The sequence below is a fragment of the Calypte anna genome, chromosome 4B (assembly GCF_003957555.1).
Source record: "Calypte anna isolate BGI_N300 chromosome 4B, bCalAnn1_v1.p, whole genome shotgun sequence".
In the NCBI taxonomy this organism is placed as follows: Eukaryota; Metazoa; Chordata; class Aves; order Apodiformes; family Trochilidae; genus Calypte; species Calypte anna.
Genome location: NC_044249.1, coordinates 4991443 through 5008638, shown reverse-complemented (window position 1 = coordinate 5008638; position 17196 = coordinate 4991443). Strand labels below are relative to the sequence as shown.

At 43.0% G+C, this 17196-nt stretch overlaps 1 protein-coding gene across 5 annotated transcripts in view; it reads left to right on the top strand.

The window, feature by feature from the left end:
* Positions 1–6788: 6788 nt before the first annotated feature.
* ELF2 (E74 like ETS transcription factor 2) overlaps positions 6789–17196 on the top strand; it is a 37799-nt gene continuing 27391 nt past the window's right edge. The window contains exons 1-4 of one of the 5 annotated variants that reach the window (XM_030450419.1): positions 6843–6990; positions 8364–8447; positions 14542–14717; positions 15553–15718. In XM_030450419.1, the coding sequence (XP_030306279.1) occupies positions 14646–14717; positions 15553–15718 (238 nt within the window). In that variant the 5' untranslated portion in view covers positions 6843–6990; positions 8364–8447; positions 14542–14645. Of the gene's footprint in view, positions 6996–7603; positions 7713–8363; positions 8448–14541; positions 14718–15552; positions 15719–17196 lie in introns of those variants that run through there. The other 4 variants (XM_030450422.1, XM_030450418.1, XM_030450420.1 and 1 more) reach the window with 4 other exon arrangements.

Sequence of the window (17196 nt, the reverse complement as noted above, 5' to 3'; positions counted from 1 at the left end):
GGTGACATCTTGTTGCTGCTGGCAGGAATTCACCTCCCTGAAGTGCTGGATATGCATGGAGTCCATCTGACAGTTTCAGTGTTACTCTTTGCCCACGTTGATGTCAATAAAGAATTTCAACTTTATCTTCATTTGCTTCATTAAACACAACAAAATTACTTAAAAAAAATAATTTACGTTGCCATTGGGCACTCAAAATTTGGAAAATCTGAGTGAAATACCCAAGATTTCTTGTGTCTGTGCAACAAGCTTTGAGGATGTAACAAAATACAATTTCTTAATGTTTTTTTGGAAGAAAAACAATCCACAAAAATCCATCAAAACCCGTGTTGGGTTTTTTTTTTCCCCCTACCTGTTGGTCTCTCTCCTTCCCCCCATGAATTTCTAAGCACCTAGCCAACGCAAGTTCTGTTTTACCAGAGAAGTGAGAAGGCCACAAAGTTCCTACCAGCTGAGTGATGACTGAGGAAATCAGTAGCCTGTTTTGTGGTGTTTACCAGCAGGTCAGCAAATGCACATTTAAGATGCAGCTGAGAATTTGCTGGCCATATTAAGCCACTAGAGATGAGGTTCTGTGTCCCCTTGGCTGGGGGTTAGAGGGTGAAAAAGTCTGAGCCAGCAGAGCTGGAGGAGGAGAGGGCAGAGGGATGGATGGGGTGGGGAGAGATGCAGGGACAGAAGGGATTTTGTGTGTAAAGATGTAGGATCAGGTGGCACTTGTTCTGCTGCCCATGGATGAGCTCATTTTCACAGAGTGCTGCAGCTCTTGCCACACAGTTCTGCTCTTAAAAAACAGTGGGTTTTGTTTGCTTTGCTCTTGTCCTGCTCACCTGCTGCAGAAGATGGAAGGTGGGCAGGATGATGAGAATAAAGTCTATCCCAGAGCAACAGGCATCAGAGGTGATGATGTGAAACTGGATTATGCTGCATTCTGGTCTTAACTTCTTTATTTGGGATGCTGTGGGAGATGTTGCCTCCTCCCACTCTGCTGGGATGGGAAGAAGGGCTGAAACTGGATGTTTCTGTGCTGGAGTTGTTCCTGCCAGTTGCTTGAACTACTTGTAATCAAAAATGGCACTCAGTGCCATGGTCTAGCAACCGCAACAGTGGTTCAAGGGTTGGACTCGATGATCTCTGAGGTCCCTTCCAACCCAGCCAATTCTATGATTCTATGATTTGCCCAGTGGTTTGGTTATCAGCAAATGTTCTCTGCTTCCTTTTGACATTTTACCAAACTCAAATGATGGCTTTAGCAAGCTCTGAAAGCCTCTTGGCAATTAATGTTCAACAGCACCTGTGTAACAAACAAATGGGAACCTTCTGTGGAATATAATCCTATTCTTCATGTGGTCTGGTAATTATTTGTATCAGCTTCAGGGGCAAATGTAGTGTCTCTTAATTATCTAAAAATCTGCCTTGTTTAAAGATAAATTTTGACTTATTTTAAACCCTCATGATTCAATGGCCTTTCAAAATGTCTGTGTGTGAGCTCTGCTTGTGCCCTAGGAAAAGAGTTACACATTGCTATAGTTTCCATGTTCTCTCTTGGGAAATTTAGCTGCCTGTACTTTGCCTTCTCAGCTCAGCAGTATGCAAACCCATTAAATTACAGGGGAAAATATAGAAAATAAGTGGGAGAGAGATTAATACTAATTAATTAATTAATTAATACTAAATAATTAATTAATTAATTATTTCCTCTTTCTCTTTCCCTTTCTGTAATTAAATTTAACTTATCAAGGTCTGTGGAGATTCATTGCTCGCCTCCCCATAATGTGATTTAAATCCTTTTCTGCCTTCTTTCTTCCTGCATAAAGTTATTTCCTTCTGAGTAGTTACTGGGAAATGTTATTCTCCAGTAAGAGTTAATTAGCAATAATTAACCAGTGGCAACATGCACTCACATGATCAAGCAGAAGAGGGCACTAAATCAAAAGCAGTAGTTTTGCTAAAGCTTAGACCAGAGGAAGGATCCCCCATCCCCAAATCCTGAAGCTTGAACAACACAGGAAAACATGAATAATGGATGCTTTTTTCACTGGAGAAAATCGGCTTTTTTTCCAGTTTAATTGTGGTTTGGAGAAGATCCAAATCATACAGATCCTTTGCATTCTGCTGTTGCAGTAAGTGACTTATTACCAATGCAAATATTGGGTGCTGAGGCAGTTAGAATCCAAGAGGAGCCAAACCTGGAACGAGTGTTCAAGGCTTGATATTCCTTGCCAGTGGGAACACAACGAGGCTGGATTTGAATGTCTTTTCCATTTAAATGATTAATGGAGTTCTAGAAACTAAAAGTCATGGCAATCTTGCCCCTTTTCACTTACTACAAACATCAGGAGTAAAAGGTGGTTACAGAGGGTATCCAGTCCTGGTTATAAACAAAGAGAGAAGGAGGATGAAGTGGTTGAGGTTGTTACTTGATGAGAAAAACCTTAATGGTTTGATTTCCACCTCCTGACCATTTGCTTTTAGCAGGGGCTTTCTCACAATCTTGTCTTAAGCTACCAGGTCTGAGATGCCCTCATCCAGATGAAGGCATTTGCTTATTGCAGAGCTCCTATGTTCCTAAATGAAAATTAGTTTCTAATGCTGAAATAATATCCTATGAAAGATAAATTTGTCTTTGTGGGCAGTTCTTTTTTTCATTCTTCATTAGGTCAAAACAGTTAAAAAGAAGACTGGATTGTCTCTGTAAGAAATTTCTACTTGCAAAGCACCAGTTTCCAAAGAGTCCTCCAGTGTCAGAAGGGTCCCATGTGAGCACTGTTTTCTGCTATAAATTAAGAAAACCAATTTGCAACATACCTCCCATGTATTTTCTGAGTGAAAATGAAGTCTTTCACACTTCTTCTAACTTAATTATTTTTTCTAAAATATTCCAACTGCTATATTTAAAATTCATCTAACATAAAGCAACAAACTGCTCCAGACTTTCCTACTTTATATCCGTGTAATTCCTTCATTCCTAAAAGAAATACAAATTTATTCAAGGGTAAAAACCTGTCCCTGACAGGCTTTGCATTGATCTCCTGCTCTAATCACATAATTCCTCTGCAATTAATGGAGTTGCAACCCTTGTAATGGTGAGGATCAGAAGCTGCCTGTGCTTATCTCCTTTACAGGTGAAGTAGCATCCCTGTATTAAGAAAAGGATGGTCTGTGCTTTTTGATTTAAGATTTAACTTCTTCTTTGAGGTTGTATGTCACTGAGGAGAAATTATAAAGGAGATAGAATCTGTTCAGAGAAGATTAGGATTAGACATGCAATTTAAAGGACTTTACTGCAAAATATAAGCTGCTTTAGTACCCTACAACATGAATAAAAAAAGAGGTAGGTATGAAATTTAAGTCAATTTTAGCTGAGCTGATGCTAGCCCTGTGCTTCCCAGCAACCTTGTGTTTGAAGTCAGCACCCTGAAACTGCCTCTGGAATTCTTCACAGGTGGAACCTTTATTTGTCTGGAATTCATCCTTGGCAATAGAAATACAGGAATTGTCACAGCTGTAGACCACAAATTAGGTTCCATATCCCTGCAAAAATAATGTCAAAAGCTGGTGAGCCCTTGGTTGTGCAAGCTGAGCTAACACAATCCCCAGTCTGGGGGCAGAAAGGTGGCTGTGCCCCTGTCCTGCAGCCAAGGGAGATGGGCTGCCAGCCCCTGGGAAGCAGTGAATACCAATTCCAGGCTCATTTTTTGACTGTCCTAATCTGTGTTCCCTTTGTACAAGGATTATAGGACTTGGGGAAGCATCTGTCATGTTGTCATCTATGCAAGGGATCCCTTGTGATCTTTCCTGCACTCATCATTCCTGCCTGCAGTTGCCTGGGGTTGGTACTTTAAGGTCTGTTCCAGTAATTAGTAGTGTGTCAAAACAGCCTTTTCCATTTTAGATCTGTCCAGCTTGGTCCATTGCATCCAATCCCATTGGCAGGATGGATGAGAAAGTGGTATCCTGCCTTTTGGTCTGCTCTGTCCTGGGTTAGAGTGACTCCAGGATGTGATGCTGGCCAGACTGCTCTTGCTTCTCACCATTCTGAGGGATATTTTTCCACCAGAAATAACCTTTGAGCTCTCAGCACATAATGTAATGCTTTTTTTTTTTTCCCCTTTGTGGGTGTAGTAGGATCTTTATGTCACCTTATCCAAAAGCAAGACCATTCAAGGGTCTTTTGTGATAAATACATACAACTAAATACCCATCCCAAACAAGTCCATTAGGATTTGCTTTCCTGCTGGCAAAGACAGCTTCAGTAATGTGGTGTAAAGCAGCAGCTACCAACAACCCTTGCAGCATGAATGTCCTAGAATCCAACTGTTAGTTTTAGCAAGCACAGGGATTGGATTTTGGGTGTGATTTCTTCAGACTGTCTTTATCTTGGATCATTTTATGCTTAGAACTTCCTTGAAAATGCTGAGTTTCTGTGTTTACAATTGTACAGTAACACGGTCTGTCTCTGAGACCAAGCAGGATTGGGAATTCCATTAGGATGCCTTTTAATGCACTTTTAATGTGTGGTCACTGCTTCACATTTCCCAAATACAAATACAAAGCAAGCTTTGCTGTAATGCTTGTTTCTCTCTGGATTTGTGGCCTTTATGAAAATTCCTTTATCTTTACCTGTAACTCCAGCTGTATCCTCTATGTTCTGTCTGATCCTTTTGCTTGCAGCTGCCTCATTAGGCCTTCCTCTTGTCTCTGATTTTATAATGCCACCAGTTTTCCACTGCATTTCTGTATACAAATATCTTTTTTTATTATTATTTTTTTAGCAGGGGAGAAAGGAATTCAGCTAAGGAATAGCACTGCTGTAGCTGGCACACAGCAGTACATCAAGTGAGTGTTGGGGGTCAGCACAGAACACAGCTGCTTTCTGGAGGGGACACACGCTGGTGTCAGTCTCCTCTGTTGTGATAGCATCATAGAATTGGCTGGGTTGGAAGGGAGCTCAGAGATCATCAAGTCCAACCCTTGATCCACTCCCGCTGCAGTTCCCAGCCCATGGCACTCAGTGCCACATCCAGGCTCTTTGGAAATATCTCCAGACACGGAGAATCCACTACTTCCCTGGGCAGCCCATTCCAATGTCTGATCACCCTCTCCAGAAAGAAATTCTTTCTAATCTCCAACCTAAACCTCCCCTGGCACAACTTGAGACCCTTTGTGCCCTCTTGTCTTGCTGAGAGTTGCCTGGGAAAAGAGCCCAACCCCCCCCCTGGCTCCAACCTCCTTTCAGGGAGTTGGAGAGAGTGATGAGGTCTCCCCTGAGCCTCCTCTTCTCCAGCCTCAACACCCCCAGCTCCCTCAGCCCTTCCTCACAGCACTTGTGCTGGATCCCTTCACAGCCTCCTTGCTCTTCTCTGGACCTGCTCCAGCACCTCAATCTCCTTCCTGAGCTGAGGGGCCCAGAACTGGACACAGGACTCAAGCTGTGGCCTCACCAGGGCTGAGCACAGGGGCAGAATCCCTTCCCTGGACCTGCTGGCCACGCTGTTCCTGAGCCAGCCCAGGATGCCATTGGCCTTCTTGGCCACCTGGGCACACTGCTGGCTCCTGTTCAGCTTCCTGGCAATCCAGACTCCCAGGTCCCTTTCTGCCACTCTGTGCCCAGCCTGGAGCTCCCCATGGGGTTGTTGTGGCCAAAGTGCAGGACCCGGCACTTGGCCGTGTTGAACCTCATCCCGTTGGGATCAGCCCAACTCTCCAGTCTGTCCAGGTCCCTCTGCAGAGCCCTCCTGCCTTCCAGCTGATCCACACTCCCCCCATCTTGGTGTCATCTGCGAATTTGCTGATGATGGACTCAATCCCTTACTGCTGTGAAATGCACAAAAAAAAGGAGTATAATGGTTAAACCCCAAGTGTTTTATGTAACGACCAACTGTGCCCTGAGCCTCTCTGACCGCTCTGCCCCTCAGCATTGCTCAGCTCAGAACGTGAAGAACTGCTGGTGGTGCTGGTAGTACCGGCGGTACCAGCGGTTGGGGCGGTACTGGTGGTTGGGGCAGTGCTTGTGTTTGGGTTGGTACTGGTGGTTTGGGTGCTACTGGTGGTTGGGGTGGTACCGGTGGTTGGGTTGGTACTGGTGGTTGGGTTGGTACTGGTGGTTCGGGTGCTACCGGTGGTTGGGTCAGTAGCAGTGGGTGAGTGGGTACAGGTGGCTTGGTATTGGTGGTTTGAGCAGTACAGGTGGTTGAGTCAGTGCCAGTGGTTGGGTCAGTACCAGTGTTTTGGGTGCTACCGGTGGTTGGGTCAGTACTGCTGGCTGTGTCGGTACTGGTGGGTGGGTTGGTACTGGTGGTTGGGTCGGCACCAGTGGGTGGGTCAGTACCAGTGCATGGGGCGGTACCAGTGGGTGGGTCGGTACCGCTGGGTGGGTTGGTACTAGTGGTTGGGTCAGCACCAGTGGGTGGGTCGGTACTGGTGTTTGGGTTGGCACCGGTGGTTGGGTCAGTACTGCTGGCTGTGTCGGAACTGGTGGTTGGGTTGGTACCCGTGGTTTGAGAGGTACCAGTGGTTGGGTTGGCACCAGTGGGTGGGTCAGTACCAATGGGTGGGTCGGTGCCGGTGGGTGGGTCGGTACCAGTGGTTCGGTCGGTACCGGTGGTTGGGTCGGTACCGCTGGATGGGGTCGGTACCGGTGGTTGGGTCGGTACCGCTGGGTGGGTCGGTACCGGTGGTTCTGTCTCTGCCACCTCCTGAGCGGACCCTCGCGCTCGGGGCGGGTCCCCGCGCAGGCGCGTGGCGGCCGCGCATGCCCGCAGCGCCCCCGCGCGCCGGGCGGCTCGAGCGTGTGCAGAGGCGGCGTCGCGGCGCGGGGCTGCGCGGCGGGGGGGGCCGGGCCGGGACCGGGGCTGTGGCCGGGTCCGGGTACCGGGCAGGTTGTGCCGCTGCGCCCGCCCCTCCCGCCGCGGGGCGGCCCTGGCTCTGTCCCGGGCGCCTCCTACTCGCAGACGAAGCGGACGACGGAGACGGCCTCCGGGAGTACCGGTACGGTAAGGGTGCGGCGCAGGGTCCTGCCGCGGCGGCGGGGCGAGGGGTGGGCGCTGACAGGAGACCCGGCGAGGAGTGAAGGAGGGAGGGGAGGGAAAGAGAGGGCGGCCGCCCGCCCGCCGAGGGGACTCGACCGTCCTGGGGGCGTCCGCCGGGGTGTGAGAGGCGGCCCCGGGGTGTCGGGGCCGGGGGTTGCCCCGGCGTCCCCCTCCCCGGTTGTGCTTTGGGTTTGGCGGTGTGTGCGGGGCTGGTGCGGCCGTTGGGCCGGGGGCCGCCGCCTGCCCCTCGGGGAGGAGGGGGCGGGGGGGTCAGCGCTCGGGCTGCCGCTCCGGCGGGCGAGGGTGCGTTGGGCGATTCCCGGCGGCTGTCAGGGTAAAAGGCGGCCCCGGGGTGGCCGCGGCCTGTCCGGGCCGGGCCTCGCAGCCCCTCCCGGGGCGGCGGCCGGGGCAGCGCGGCGGGGGCAGCGCCTTGTTTACACAGGGCTTGGGGAGAACATGGCAGCCCGGGCGTGCTGGTCACTCGCTGTCATGCGTGCTCGCTCCTCCCGGCTTGGCGACGGGATGGGATAGCCCCGCCGGGCCTGCCGCCTCCAGCCCCGCTGCCCGGAGACCGCTCTGCGCCCGCCGGGCCCGCACCCTGCCTCGGTGGCTGGAGTCTGGCGTATTTGTAATTAATTACACCTTACCCTGCCTGGGAAGTGTTGGGCTGGATAAGCGCTGGTGTGTTTTATCTCTTAACCTTTTGCATGTGTTGTCTCGCTTCTCTTATTTTTTTTTTTCTTTTTCTTTTTTTTTTTCCCCCCTTTACTTAAATAATTCAGTTCTTCGTTTTGCATGTTCCCTCCCCTATGGCTGGTCACTGTCATCCTCCTTGTGACTTTTTTTAACCCTTTAAGTGCTTTAGCGAAGAGGGCTGAATCGTAGCGTCAGTGTAAAAATAATCTATTTGTGAGAAGGGCTGGATCTACTGAAGGGAGAATCTGCTGAACTCATCTCTTGTCATGCTTTTGAAGCTGTTTTTTTTTTTTCCCATGTGCTGATAATTCTTTGCCTTTGTTGTAATTGGCTCCTAGAGCTTTTTGGCACTCTCTGATTATTATATGTATGCGTCAAACTTTGGAGAGTTCCCTGGTTAGTCAAGAGCAATAGAAATGAAGTTGAGCCCGGGATATGGGAGTAAAAGTGTTGGAGGATTCTTGGGACTCAAACAATTCTTAACAATAAAATTTCAAAATAATCCAGGTATTTCTGTACCCTAAAAACGTAAAAAGAGCATGTTTTCTGCTTTAACTTTGACATGAGGTAGGAGTGTGAATATTGGTGATTTGGGGTAAGCTTAGAGGAGGTTTGAATCCCTTTATGTCTGTTTAGGGTATGTGGAAAACTCCCCATCATTGTTTGAGGGAGGATGTCACAAAGCCATCTGCTGTATTGAATACTTCAAGAGAGATCTGGGTCAGTGACTATTAGCACAAAACTATTTTATTTGAAGAATCTTAAATATGAATCTACCAAACTGTGTGTAACTGGCCCAATCAAAGATCCTCTTCCTCCTCCTCCCCTCACTCCCTCTCCACAGGATCAGCTGCTTTAGGAAAGGCTCTGGGAACAGGATGGCTCGTCTGGATGGTACCTTCATGGACATACTCCTTCTGTCTCTCAGGTTTTAGTTACATCCATAGCTTTAGAAAATCCCTAAACTTGGGATTGTATGTGCATCCTTGTGTTTAACAGTCATGTCAGCCATGCAGGGTCTCTCCCTCCATAAAGCTGAATAATTAGAGCTTACTCATTTAACCTCTAGAATTCCCTGTGAAAATTAATCACACAGTTTGTACACACCACTTCCTTTTGTGTGCCTGTGGCTGCTTGTTTATTTGTTTGTAAAACCTGTATCCTCAGTTAACTTGACCAGTCTCTTTTATTACGTAAAACGATGAATAATTGTTCCTTACTCTGGCTTGTGGGGACTGGAAGTACCTGTGAAGGACCCACAGTTGAAAAGGAGGTGCTGGTACCAAGTTGGGGGGTACCTGAGAGTTGGGGGGTACCTGAGTGAGATTTCTGTCAGAGGGAAGAGAAGGTTTCAGGGAATGAGATCCTACTAATAGGATGAAATCCAGGGAGGTCCAGAAGCAGCCTGCTGAAGCCACAGAGCTTTTTGCAGGATGTTAATAATTTTTAAGTGATTTATAAGCTTATGGGTTTGGTGCTTGTTTGAATTTAGCTCTTGAATTTTCAGATCAAATTTGGGATGGTCCAACTAAGAAAGTAAATAATGCATGAAAGGAGTTCTCCAGTTTCTGACTGGATTTGTTACATCATTAATTTGATTCAGTGTTACAACTTAAGCCCATTCAGTAATAACATTATTGCCTGTTGTTATGGAAACTCCTGAAGTAAGATGTGGCAGGACTACTTGCTTTGGTGATTCCTTATTTTGATTTCCTATAACCTTTACTGTTTGTTGTAATTTTTAAGGTACTATAAGTTGCATGGATTCTCTGTTTTGTTCCCTTGATGTTGTGGATACAAAGATTTAGTTATCCTCCTCTTTTTGAGCCTACTTCCTGATTCTTAAACTGTTTAAGAGTTGGGTTTTTTTTTGCTGTCAACTTGTGCAATAACTTGATTTTTTGGTTTTCAGACTTGTTCAGGTTTTTGTTCTGGGTTTAAAGAAAAAGAATTCACTATTTCTGCAAGTGTCAGTGTGAATCACTGAACCAGAGCTGTAAAAATTATCTGAGATGCCTTAAAAAACCCTTTTCATTCAACATAATATTTTTACAGTATTTTTTTATTGGTATGTACTATGTTTTATATGTACTGGAATGATAGTGGTGTATTTGAGGTGCTGTCTATGAAAGACCTTTATACCTTTGGAAGTCTTGTTTAAGTTAGTGGGATCTTGACCAGTGTATTTCTGTACATATAACTAATTTAACTGTGAAGTTGGCTTAAGTTGGCTTCAATAAGTTTGCTTATTTTGGTTTGTGGTTTTTTTGTTGTTTTTTTTTTTTTTGTTTTTTTTTTGTTTTTTTTTTTTTGTGTGTTTGTTTGTTTGTTTTCATTCTGTTTGCTTTTTTTTTAATTAAACCAAACTAAGGCCATTTTGAAAGAAGTTGTGTGTGATGCTACTGCTGGCTGCAGTCCTGCTTCTGTGATTGTATCTGTGTAGGTATCCTCATAAATCTGCCCTCAGGATTTGGGATGCCAACTGGAAAAGAGAAGGACATTGTTCCAAGTACTCTTAGTTTCTTCTAAATGCTGTGGGAGGAGCTGCTTCTGGTCACTGCTGCCCAGCATTCTACATGTTTGCCTTCTTTTAGTCTGTGGGTACAAGTGTGAGCATTTTATTTTTTTTTCCCCAAGAAATGAATTATTTTTTTGGTCTTATTATAATAAAAAAGAATGTACTAAACCTACTTGCTGATTATGTTTAGAATTTTCCTAAATAACTTTATTTTGAGTCTCAATTTGCAGAGGTGACACTGCTATCCTTTCCACACTGTTGTTTAGTTATTATTTTAATTCTGTTGAGGTGCACGTTTGCTTCTGTATTAACTTTATAAATGGTTATGCACACAGGGGTTGATTTAAGATTCTGGGTTTTGTGGGACCACTGTGCTTTCACTACAGTTGTTACTTGAAATGTTTTTAAGCTGGTAGGGGGTGAAAACATGAAGATCTTTTGGATCTCCTATAGGCAGACACTTGGCTACCTGATGTAGGCCATATAAACATGTGAATAAATGAATATGTGAATAAACTCCTTGGTAATTTGCATCCTTTATGAGAAGTGCCCTGCAGCCTCTGAAGATGTACATGCTCTAACTGATCTTCTTGACCAGTGAAAACTATAAAAACATTTTAGAGTCTCTGTGGTGTCTTTTGTAGTGTTAAACAGTTAGAAAGGGGTTAGAAAGGGGTTGTTCAGCCTAAAGAAGAAGTGGCTCAGGGGAGACCTCATCACTCTCTCCAACTCCCTGAAAGGAGGTTGGAGCCGGGGGGGGTTGGGCTCTTTTCCCAGGCAACTCTCAGCAAGACAAGAGGGCACAAAAGGTCTCAAGTTGTGCCAGGGGAGGTTTAGGTTGGAGATTAGAAAGAATTTCTTTACGGAGAGGGTGATCAGGCATTGGAATGGGCTGCCCAGGGAAGTAGTGGATTCTCCGTGTCTGGAGATATTTCAAAAGAGCCTGGATGTGGCACTGAGTGCCATGGGCTGGGAACTGCAGCGGGAGTGGATCAAGGGTTGGACTTGATGATCTCTGAGGTCCCTTCCAACCCAGCCAATTCTATGATGCTATGAAAGCTCTTGCTCTTGAGGCAAAGAATGTGTCTACAAGATTGGGGGATTTAGTTTTTTCAGGAAGCACATAGACTTATTTTTGTTTTCCCATGAGATATGTGCAAAAATAACAGGTGATGAAGTAAAGTTGCTTTTGCTGTTGTAAGGGTTATTCCAAGTTTCTGGACTCATTTCTCTCTGCATTTCCCATGACCAGGAAGAGCAGGAATGGCAGTCAGGTCTGCAACATAATGTTTTGGGCATCTCTTTTGGAAACATTAGTTTTATATTTTTTTTAATCTGATCTTAGTCCAGGTTTTGCTTTGATGTAAACACCTGTCCAGAGAAGAATTGATTTTGTAGTGGTTGGGGGGGGTTGGTTTTTTTGGTGTGTGGGTTTAATTTTTTTTTTCCCCTAAATCTTTCTGTATGTTGTTCTGTAACTCAAAAATAATCACACATTGAATAAGCTTCTATGCTGGCTAATTTTATTGCTGGAGATAGCCTATTCAATCTTACTTTAATAATCTGGGTCTAATTGTCTTGGCCTTTTTGACTCAGTCTTAGTGAATCTGAATTTTGGAACTGATTTTTGAAGGTAGCTGAGCAGTCTTTTACAGAAGTCAAGTTAGTTGTGGCTTGCTAGGAAGAGGATGGGAAAACAGGGTATTCTGCTGAAATTGGAGGCAAAAAGGCTTCCCCAGGGACTTACTGCTTAGGGAAAGGGGACAAACTTAGCTGGTTCATTCAAAAAGGAAAGTGTGTGTCTGCTGGACATAAGCTTAGGTGTGGGGGGTGTTTGTGCATTTAACTCAGAACTTCTAAACCAGACTGAATTGAAACTTTTAGCTTCCCTCTTACTGGCCAGTGGGCTTCCCTTTTTCCTACCCTGTCAGGTTTTTTAAAAGTTGCTGGATAGGAAGACTCAGTATCAAGTTCCTGTTATATAAAAACTTTCATTTTTCCCATGTCTGGAGTGTTGATTGCATTAAACAAATGCTAAGATTTAGCATCTCACTTATTCTTCTGTATATATTCCCCTGTAAGGTTATTACTATGGATTTCTTCTGAAGCTGGAAAATAAGGATTATAATTTATGTTCCTGCATTTTCCTATCTACAATTCTGTAGGTAACTGGTAAATCATCTAGAGATAAATCAGGGCAAAACCTAAAACTTAAAAACCCTAAAAACCTAAACCTAAACCCCCTAAAACGTAAACTTGTTGTAACCTAGGAGACAAAACCAGCAGGTACCTGATCTAGTATGTGGTATGAAGTGTTTTCATTGGCTACAATTTGGCAGCTGTTTGGGATGATAGTACATAAAATGAGTGCACAGTGCATGTGGTCTAGTGTATTGTTGTTTATTTGCATTAATGCATTGCATGAGAACCCAGGTGGCACCTATGCAAAGTTACTACCTGGAGCATTATATGTTCTTACATAAATACAAGTTGCAGGAGTAATGGTAATGTCTGAAATAGGCTGGAGACTGTGCTTCCAAAATAAAATATAATTTCCATTCTTTGGGCTTCTCCTGGGTTATGATTGTTTGGCAGTATTTCTAGTGCTGGTTTTTGTGCCAAAAGCCTGGAGGGTGACAGTTGTGTATGGCTCCAGGGTTGCTTGTTAAAGTCATTATAGCTTGATTCTTGTCTGGGGAGCAGAAGAGGTCTTTTTTTTTTAATCAAGGAAAAGATTGATAATCAAAAAGTGATGCTAGCTTTACAACTGAATCAATGGAAAATAAAGCATTCATGTATTTCTGTGTTACTACCAATGAAATTATTTTAGCTATGAATCATGCTTTGTCATGTCAGGTTGGTTGCCATGTAAGCAAAAAATACCTTTTTTCCTAAATTGCACATATTTTTTTTCCCTTTTTTTGGAGTGTCTCTTATACGTATTCTGCAGCTAAGTCAATCTCCTGTTTTTCAGTTTTATTTAATGAAGATTAATTGCCTAAAAAGCCACTGTCAGAATTCATTCTCCTTTTTGTATGTAAAGTGAAAAATAATAATATTCTGTTTTCCTCTATGTGCAAAGTTACTTCAGTTTAAGCTGACTGCCTGCTGTTGAGAAGCAGGCTCAGTGGTTTTACCACTTGGAGTATTATCAACAATTATTTTTCTTCAGTATGTGTTAGAAAATCAAGTTTTCTTGCAGACTTGTGGCATTTTGCTGGCTTTCTAAATGATAGTGCATTTTATTAAAAATATTGGGCTAAATTTTGGCTTCTGTTCTAAGAGTTGCTCTCAGGGGAGTTACTCCCAAAGGGTAATTTTTATCAGATTGGGTTCTATTGTGTCAAGTGGAATATGTGCTTTGTGTTGTACAAATAAGGAGCCAAACTTCTTAGTTTTCATCTTGAAGTAGTGAAGTGCTCCTCACAGCCCAGGGCTTGTGAATTCAGATTGTTTGTATCTTCCAGAGACAGGATATGAGTAACAATCTCTAGCATATAGCAGTTGTTTAGAAACAAAGCTCCTACTGTTAGTCTAATTTGCAAGAAATTCAGGAAATTGCAGGTTCTGTGTCTTTGTAAGTTCAGTGAGTCCATGGTGTACTCAAAGCATTGTGATGTAGAACTGTTTTGTTTTATTTTGTTTTGTTATTTTTCTTTTAATTGACTCGAGAATTTCCTTTAGAGAAAAAAGAGGAACTGCTACAAAACTTATTTATTATTTTTATAACTTTTTATTTCAAAGAAAACTGTAGATTAGAAATTAGCTATGTATTTATGAGATACTTATCACATGCATGGCTTTAAAACTGAAGTATGCTTGAAAGCCTTATAAAAGTAATAATGAAACTTTAGGAAATTACTATGAAACTGAGCAAAGAACAAAGAAGAAAATGTAGTTTAAAAAACAGGCTCCTAATTTAATAGGAAAACAGTAATTATAAAGAAGCCACAATAACTTGGACGTATGCATGTTTCAAAAAACCAGTTTGTATGTGAGAAATTAATAGAAACTGAATTGGAAATGGCAAATGGGATATGATTTGGTTTTAGAATTGTTTGATATTTAATGATTTGCAAAGAGCCAAACTGAGATTGTATTACCTTAGTATTAAAAATTAGTGTGAAACTTGTGTTGTGTGCTCAGTGTGAGCTTCACCAAGGTCAGCACATTCTGTCAGGTTTGTTCCCTGGTGCTCTCACTTGGTGTAGAGATGTAGCATGCAGTGTCTACATGTTGGCATAGATACAATGTTGGAAGACTTTTGAATATAACTAAAATAATTTTGTGTTTCAGAGACCTCTGCCTAGCTGTGCACAGAAGTGGATTGTGAATTTAACCCTTTGGTAACCTCAGGCTACATAGATAACAGCTCTCAAAGGGTCTTCAGGGGATGCACCATGACATCAGCAGTGATTGACACTGGAGGCTCTGGTCTGGAGTTTGACAGCAATGGAATAAAAAAGCAAGAGGTTAGAAAAATAAATGGCATTTATTTACTATTAAACTTTACAACTTTTATATTAATTTGAAAGAAAATCACAGTAAACTTCCTGTGAAAGCAAAAATGGATTAGAGATTGTTGTGTGAGAATATTTTCTATTAAAAGAGTTTATTATCACAGAAGTAGAAGCAGTAAGCTTTGAATTCTGCAGGACAACTGTAGAATGGGCTTACAAAATTAAATTCTATACTAAGCATCTCTTTAAAGATCTCTTGTGTCTTGAGGTGTAGAACAAGGCTAGCAGAACAGTACAAGGACCATTTTCAGAGTTAACCAGTGTGAAGTATTTGCTTGCATTTTCTGTCTTTACCAACAAATAGTAAATATATTCTCTGTATCCTCTAATTGAATCTGGCAGGGTTCCACTTCTGCAACCCTTCAACACTTGAAATATGCTGTTACTTAATCCAAACCAGGAGCATTCATACAGGTCAGGTGTAGGTATGTTGGACACACAAAGCCTTGATGAGATTTAGTGGAGCAGAGGGAGAGGAAACTCAGCACAGCTGAATGTCTTAATTAGAAAGCTTGTTCTTTTTCTGTGTCTTAAAGGTATCTGTTGCTTTAAATTTTAAGTGCTTAAGACCAGGAAAATATATTTGAGATTCAGAAAAGTCCCTTTGGTGGATGATAAACTATCTTTAACTTTGTCTTATTTCTCTTACTTGAGGAAAATTTCCCTTAAAAGTCTTTGCAATTATTATTCTGTAAAATATACAAGAGCATAAGAGGAAAATACTGATTTAGAGTCAACAGTTCAATATTTAAAGCATTTTTTTTTTCCTTTTTTTTACTTTCTTTAGGAAAATGAGCCAGTCTCTGAATTCCCAGCAGTGATTGTGGAGCCAGTTCCTAGTGCCAGACTAGAACAGGGTTATGCTGCTCAGGTCCTGGTTTATGATGATGAAACTTACCTGATGCAAGATGTTGCAGAGGAGCAGGAAGTTGAGACTGAAACTGTGGAAACAGGTAGGCTTATTACAATTTTATTAATTTTTGTGTGATCTTTTTAGATGTCCCTGAGGAATGACTTTGTATTTACCCACAGGGTGGAGATCCTGACCTGGGTTCACATCTCTCAGCTTTAAACTTGGTTTAAAGTTTAGTTTAAGCTTCAGTGGTGACAGGATTGGGGCTTATTGGGGTAAAAATGTCACTCTAGGTGCAGGGCTCTGCATTTTAATACTGAAGTAGGTGGATCTTCATTTGTGTGTTAGTTACTTACTTATGCAGGGATTTAACAAGCCAACTAAACTTGAAGTTTTTAATCATTTGAGCCAGAAAGCTGGTTAGAATTTAATTCCACAGTCTGTCTGAGCCAAAGAACTGGCAATATGGACTGCACAGCTCTATTTACCTGCTCTGCCAAGCCTTCCCCCTTCTATGAGCTCCTGTCCCTTGCCATGCTGCCCTTTTTGGTCCAAGTGCAGTTTTATTGCTGGTTTAGTGGCAGGAGTTCATGGCTGGGGAGGATAGAATTGGACTGGACCTTTATGGGCACAAAGTCAGTCAGAATGAAATTAACTCAGCTCTGTGGTAAAGTAAGGAGTTAGGGATGAAGAAAGGAGTAGAGCTTTGGTGTTAAAACAGCTGACTTGTTCAGTGCTCAGTGTGTGTCTTTCTGTACATCTCTCTCCAAAGAACACAATCAGGAGCTTTGGGCTCTGAGAGGGGGCAAAATGTGGGCTGCTGCAGTTCTTGTTGTCCCTTCCATTTGCTTCCTTGTGCTGCTTCTCACTTGCAGAACATTTTTAGCCATTTCAGGATGCTAATTCTGCCAGAAAAACTAGCAAGGGAACCCTCAGCTCTTCTGTGCTTTTATTGGGTTAACTTTCTGCAGGATTAGCATGCTGACATGGCTCAGCCAAGGGCTTGAGCAGTGCTGGGGTGGAAAGGACAGAGAAATACAGGCAATGGGAGGACAGATCTTGGACACTCCATACTCAACAAGTGAGATTGCTTGACTAGGAAATGAACAGTGTGTGGTCCTGTCCTTGAGCTGCCTCATTTAGAGCTGGACTTGAAATTGGTGATGTCAGGCAAGCAAAACAAAGCTGAGAAACCCTTCTCTCAGTTGCTTAACTTTTCAGCTCAGTAAATTATCTGTGCATTCCCATCAGATTAGGTTGGTTTCAGTTCAGATTTCTCCCTGAATAGTGGATCCAATTATTTTGGATCTGGATGTTAATCTCCTGTAGCACTGCATCAAAAATCACATGCATCAGCTTCATAAGATGTGCATGAACTGGTGGCTCAAGTTTCTGGACAATACTTGCAATTTCAGTTTACTCAAATGTGTATTGAATTAAATATGGTAATTCTAAGTTCAACAAATTCATGGAAAGAAAAGATATTAATTGAGCTTGGGCTTTTTTTTTTTTTTTTTTTTTTTTTTTTTTTTTTTTTGCTTTTTTTTTCTTTTTGGACTATTGTAATAAAATGTTTAA